The 6,486-nt window shown below is 50.6% G+C and overlaps 1 protein-coding gene across 1 annotated transcript in view; it reads right to left on the bottom strand.

Moving 5' to 3' along the window:
- Positions 1–1,942: 1,942 nt before the first annotated feature.
- Positions 1,943–6,486, bottom strand: part of pgm2 (phosphoglucomutase 2) — a 23,038-nt gene continuing 18,494 nt past the window's right edge. The window contains 2 exon segments of the mRNA XM_042318255.1: positions 1,943–2,664; positions 5,049–5,182. Of these exon segments, the coding sequence (XP_042174189.1) occupies positions 2,562–2,664; positions 5,049–5,182 (237 nt within the window). The 3' untranslated portion in view covers positions 1,943–2,561.

The raw sequence follows: 6,486 nt of genomic DNA on the forward strand, positions 1-6,486 counted from the left end.
CATTCATTTGTAATAAATGTCCAGATTTTCTTTTTCTTCGACCACTTTTGAGAGAATATTTTTATATATTTATATTTTTGTTATTTTTGTTGACCGAGAAAAATGACAATTCAATCCATTTGATTTCCTCCTTTGTAACAACAACATGTGTAAAAAGTCCAAAGGAGGAATACTTTCTGAAGGCACTAATATACACAACAACTGAAGTATTTGTCACGCCCTGGTCTTAGTATTTTGTGTTTATATATTTATTTGGTCAGGCCAAGGGTGTGACATGGGGTTATTTTGTGTTGTGTTGTGGTATTGGGGGTTTTAGTAGGTTTTGGGATTGTGGCTGAGTAGGGTTGTCTAGCAAAGTCTATGGCTGCCTGAGGTTCTCAATCAGAGTCAGGTGATTCTCGTTGTCTCTGATTGGGAACCATATTTAGGTAGCCCGTGTGTGTGTGTGTGTGTGTGTGTGTGTGTGTGTGTGTGTGTGTGTGTGTGTGTGTGTGTGTGTGTGTGTGTGTGTGTGTGTGTGTGTGTGTGTGTGTGTGTGTGTGTGTGTGTGTGTGTGTGTGTGTGTGTGTGTGTGTGTGTGTGTGTGTGTGTGTGTTGTGTGTGTGTGTGTGTTTTGTTTTTCCTTCTTCATTAAATATGTATCTAACTTTCCACGCTGCATTTTGGTCCGACTCTCTTTCAACAGTATTTGATTAATTATTAGTATTTTATTAACGTAAATAAATGATGGTTATTAAGTGATCAGCAGTCCTGGACAGTCACTACCATCATGGGACTTTTATTAGTTGTTTTATTCAGTGTTACAGCATTCAACACACACAAAGGGCATTTAATGTAAAAAAAAAAAAACATTTTTTAAATAAGTAATCCAAACAGAAAATCAGAAAGTATTAATCACACAGCCTCCATTAGTAGTCGGCCTGGAACGCACCCGTAATCTGACAGGACTATAACACAGCCTCCATTAGTAGTCGGCCTGGAACGCACCCGTAATCTGACAGGACTATAACACAGCCTCCATTGGTAGTCGGCCTGGAACGCACCCGTAATCTGACAGGACTATAACACAGCCTCCATTGGTAGTCGGCCTGGAACGCACCCGTAATCTGACAGGACTATAACACAGCCTCCATTGGTAGTCGGCCTGGAACGCACCCGTAATCTGCCAGGACTATAACACAGCCTCCATTGGTAGTCGGCCTGGAACGCACCCGTAATCTGCCAGGACTATAACACAGCCTCCATTGGTAGTTGGCCTGGAACGCACCCGTAATCTGACAGGACTATAACACAGCCTCCATTAGTAGTTGGCCTGGAACGCACCCGTAATCTGCAAACAGGACTATAACACAGCCTCCATTGGTAGTCGGCCTGGAACGCACCCGTAATCTGACAGGACTATAACACAGCCTCCATTAGCAGTCGGCCTGGAACGCACCCGTAATCTGACAGGACTATAACACAGCCTCCATTGGTAGTCGGCCTGGAACGCACCCGTAATCTGACAGGACTATAACACAGCCTCCATTGGTAGTCGGCCTGGAACGCACCCGTAATCTGACAGGACTATAACACAGCCTCCATTGGTAGTCGGCCTGGAACGCACCCGTAATCTGACAGGACTATAACACAGCCTCCATTGGTAGTCGGCCTGGAACGCACCCGTAATCTGACAGGACTATAACACAGCCTCCATTGGTAGTCGGCCTGGAACGCACCCGTAATCTGACAGGCCTATAACACAGCCTCCATTAGTAGTCGGCCTGGAACGCACCCGTAATCTGACAGGACTATAACACAGCCTCCATTGGTAGTCGGCCTGGAACGCACCCGTAATCTGCCAGGACTATAACACAGCCTCCATTGGTAGTCGGCCTGGAACGCACCCGTAATCTTTGTAGTCAAAAAGTATCGGTGGAAATTAAATGACCAAATGAACAGGTTTTTCCTTTTAAAACTCACATCTTTATTGTTGTTCTTGAAACATGATGCAGTAATGGTTACAGAGGAGGCTGGTTATTGAGGAGGAGCAGTGGTATCAGTATTAAAAAATAAAATAATAATGTAACCTTTATTTAACTAGGCAAGTCAGTTAAGAACAAATTCTTATTTACAATGACGGCCTACCACCGGCCAAACCCGGACGACGCTGGGCCAATTGTGCGCCGTCCTATGGGACCTCCCAATCACGGTCGGTTGTGATACAGCCTGGAATCGAACCAGGATCTGTAGTGATGCAGTGACAGACCGCTGCATCACTTGGGAGCCTAGTGGTAGTACTACTCCTCCTCCTTCTCGAACAGGGTTGGAGTTAAAACCCTTAAGAACAGTTAGTAACCCTGTGTGTTTGGTCAAATACACAGCACTCCAGCTAGTAGATAAGACTTAGAGCTCCAGATACAACCGATTAAAGACTTCTAGAATGTGTGTGAGTTCTAGAATGTGTGTGAGTTCTAGAATGTGTGTGAGTTCTAGAATGTGTGTGCGTTCTGGAAGAAAGGGAATCTTGATCAGGAAGTCAAACCAGCGCGGGTCTTTGTGTTACAAGCCACTGATGTGTGTTACTCAGGCTTGGACAGCAGGTTATTCTTCTGGGGCTGGAAGAAGTCCTCTACGATGGCATAAACCAGGTCATCTAACTCCTTCTGTAAACCTTTAACATCACTGACACACAGAGAGAGATGGAGGGAGGGAGGAGGAGGAGGAGAGAGATGGAGGGAGGAGGAGGAGGAGAGAGATGGAGGGAGGAGGAGAGAGATGGAGGAGTAGAGAGAGAGAGATGGAGGAGTAGAGAGAGAGAGATGGAGGAGTAGAGAGAGAGAGATGGAGGAGTAGAGAGAGAGAGATGGAGGAGTAGAGAGAGAGAGATGGAGGAGTAGAGAGAGAGAGATGGAGGAGTAGAGAGAGAGAGATGGAGGAGTAGAGAGAGATGGAGAGAGATGGAGGAGGAGAGAGAGAGATGGAGGAGGAGAGAGAGAAAGATGGAGGAGAGAGAGAGATGGAGGAGAGAGAGAGAGAGATGGAGGAGGAGAGAGAGATGGAGGAGGAGAGAGAGAGAGATGGAGGAGGAGAGAGAGAGAGATGGAGGAGGAGAGAGAGAGAGATGGAGGAGGAGAGAGAGAGAGAGATGGAGGAGGAGAGAGAGAGAGATGGAGGAGGAGAGAGAGAGAGATGGAGGAGGAGAGAGAGAGAGATGGAGGAGGAGAGAGATGGAGAGATGGAGGAGGAGGAGAGAGAGATGGAGGAGGAGAGAGAGATGGAGGAGAGAGAGAGAGATGGAGGAGGAGAGAGATGGAGGAGGAGAGAGAGAGAGATGGAGGAGGAGAGAGAGAGAGATGGAGGGAGAGAGAGAGAGAGATGGAGATGGAGTAGAGAGAGAGAGATGGAGGAGGAGAGAGAGAGATGAAGGAGATGGAGGGAGAGGAGAGAGATGGAGAGAGAGATGGAGGAGAGAGAGAGAGATGGAGGAGGAGAGAGAGAGAGATGGAGGAGAGAGAGAGAGATGGAGGAGTAGAGAGAGAGAGATGGAGGAGTAGAGAGAGAGAGATGGAGGAGTAGAGAGAGAGAGATGGAGGAGGAGAGAGAGAGAGATGCAGGAGGAGAGAGAGAGAGATGGAGGAGGAGAGAGATGGAGGAGGAGGAGAGAGATGGAGGGAGGAGGAGAGAGATGGAGGGAGGAGGAGAGAGATGGAGGGAGGAGGAGAGAGATGGAGGGAGGAGGAGAGAGGTGGAAAGAGTTAAGTTTCACATCTGCTAGAGCACTGCTGTGTGTGTGTGTTTTATACCTGTTGCCGGGGGCAGCACACAGCTCAGTGTAGTATATAGTGTGTTTATACCTGTTGCCGGGGGCAGCACACAGCTCAGTGTAGTATATAGTGTGTTTATAGGGGGCAGCACACAGCTCAGTGTAGTATATAGTGTGTTTATACCTGTTGCCGGGGGCAGCACACAGCTCAGTGTAGTATATAGTGTGTTTTATACCTGTTGGGGGGCAGCACACAGCTCAGTGTAGTATATAGTGTGTTTATACCTGTTGGAGGGGGGCAGCACACAGCTCAGTGTAGTATATAGTGTGTTTATACCTGTTGGGGGGGCAGCACACAGCTCAGTGTAGTATATAGTGTGTTTTATACCTGTTGGGGAGGGGGCAGCACACAGCTCAGTGTAGTATATAGTGTGTTTATACCTGTTGGGAGGGGCAGCACACAGCTCAGTGTAGTATATAGTGTGTTTATACCTGTTGCACGGGGGCAGCACACAGCTCAGTGTAGTATATAGTGTGTTTATACCTGTTGCCGGGGGCAGCACACAGCTCAGTGTAGTATATAGTGTGTTTATACCTGTTGCCGGGGGCAGCACACAGCTCAGTGTAGTATATAGTGTGTTTATACCTGTTGCCGGGGGCAGCACAGCTCAGTGTAGTATATAGTGTGTTTATACCTGTTGCCGGGGGCAGCACACAGCTCAGTGTAGTATATAGTGTGTTTATACCTGTTGCCGGGGGCAGCACACAGCTCAGTGTAGTATATAGTGTGTTTATACCTGTTGCCGGGGGCAGCACACAGCTCAGTGTAGTATATAGTGTGTTTATACCTGTTGCCGGGGCAGCACACAGCTCAGTGTAGTATATAGTGTGTTTATACCTGTTGCCGGGGGCAGCACACAGCTCAGTGTAGTATATAGTGTGTTTATACCTGTTGCCGGGGCAGCACACAGCTCAGTGTAGTGTATAGTGTGTTTATACCTGTTGCCGGGGCAGCACACAGCTCAGTGTAGTGTATAGTGTGTTTATACCTGTTGCCGGGGCAGCACACAGCTCAGTGTAGTATATAGTGTGTTTATACCTGTTGCCGGGGGCAGCACACAGCTCAGTGTAGTATATAGTGTGTTTATACCTGTTGCCGGGGGCAGCACACAGCTCAGTGTAGTATATAGTGTGTTTATACCTGTTGCCGGGGGCAGCACACAGCTCAGTGTAGTATATAGTGTGTTTATACCTGTTGCCGGGGGCAGCACACAGCTCAGTGTAGTATATAGTGTGTTTATACCTGTTGCCGGGGGCAGCACACAGCTCAGTGTAGTACTTGATCTTGGGTTCCGTTCCGCTGGTCCTCATGGTGGCCACGCCCCCGTTAGAGAAACTAAACGTGATCATCTGACTACTGGGGGAGGAGGGGAGGACCTGGGGAGGAGAGATTAAACGTGATCATCTGACTACTGGGGGAGGAGGGGAGGACCTGGGGAGGAGAGATTAAAGGTGATCATCTGACTACTGGGGGAGGAGGGGAGGACCTGGGGAGGAGAGATTAAAGGTGATCATCTGACTACTGGGGGAGGAGGGGAGGTGGAGGGAGAGAGAGCGAGGGAGGTAATGAGAGAGAGCGAGGGAGGTGTGGAGAGAGAGAGAGAGGAGGGAGGGTGGAGAGAGAGAGAGGGGAGGGGAGAGAGAGAGCCAGGGAGGTGTGGAGAGAGAGCCAGGGAGGTATGGAGAGAGAGCCAGGGAGGCAGGAGAGAGAGCCAGGGAGGTGGAGAGAGAGAGCCAGAGGAGGGTGGAGAGAGAGAGAGGGAGTGTGGAGAGAGAGCCAGGGAGGAGAGAGAGAGAGAGCAGAGGGAGGGGAGGAGAGAGAGCGAGGAGGTGTGGAGAGAGAGCGAGGGAGGTGTGGAGAGAGAGCAGAGGGAGGCAGAGAGAGAGCGAGGGAGGCAGAGAGAGAGCGAGGGGAGGCAGAGAGAGCGAGGGAGGCAGAGAGAGAGAGGAGGCAGAGAGAGAGCGAGGGAGGTAGAGAGAGAGAGAGGGAGGTAGAGAGAGAGCGAGGGGGCAGAGAGAGAGCGAGGGAGAGAGAGAGAGCGAGGGGGAGAGAGAGAGCGAGGGAGGCAGAGAGAGAGCGAGGGAGGCAGAGAGAGAGCGAGGGAGGCAGAGAGAGAGCGAGGAGGCAGAGAGAGCGGGGAGAGAGAGAGAGGGAGAGAGAGAGCGAGGGAGGCAGAGAGAGAGCGAGGGAGGCAGAGAGAGAGCGAGGGAGGTAGAGAGAGAGAGCGAGGGAGGCAGAGAGAGAGCAGAGGAGAGGCAGAGAGAGAGCGAGGGAGAGAGAGAGAGCGAGGGAGAGAGAGAGAGCGAGGAAGGTGAGAGAGAGAGAGAGAGAGAGAGGGAGGAGGAGAGAGAGAAGAGAGGGAGGACAGAGAGAGAGCGAGGGAGGGAGGAGAGAGAGAGAGAGAGAGAGAGAGCAGAGAGGGGAGAGAGAGCGAGGAGGAGAGGAGGCAGAGAGAGAGAGAGCAGAGGGAGAGAGAGAGAGAGAGGGAGGCAGAGAGAGAGAGAGAGGAGACAGAGAGAGAGCGAGGGAGGCAGAGAGAGAGACAGAGAGAGGGAGGAGAGAGAGAGAGCGAGGAGGCAGAGAGAGAGCGGGGGAGGCAGAGAGAGAGCGGGGGAGGAGGGAGGTAGAGAGAGAGCGGGGAGGAGAGGAGAGAGAGAGAGGAGGTAGAGAGAGAGCATGA

The sequence above is a fragment of the Oncorhynchus tshawytscha genome, unplaced genomic scaffold, assembly GCF_018296145.1.
Source record: "Oncorhynchus tshawytscha isolate Ot180627B unplaced genomic scaffold, Otsh_v2.0 Un_scaffold_1746_pilon_pilon, whole genome shotgun sequence".
Lineage (NCBI taxonomy): Eukaryota > Metazoa > Chordata > Actinopteri > Salmoniformes > Salmonidae > Oncorhynchus > Oncorhynchus tshawytscha.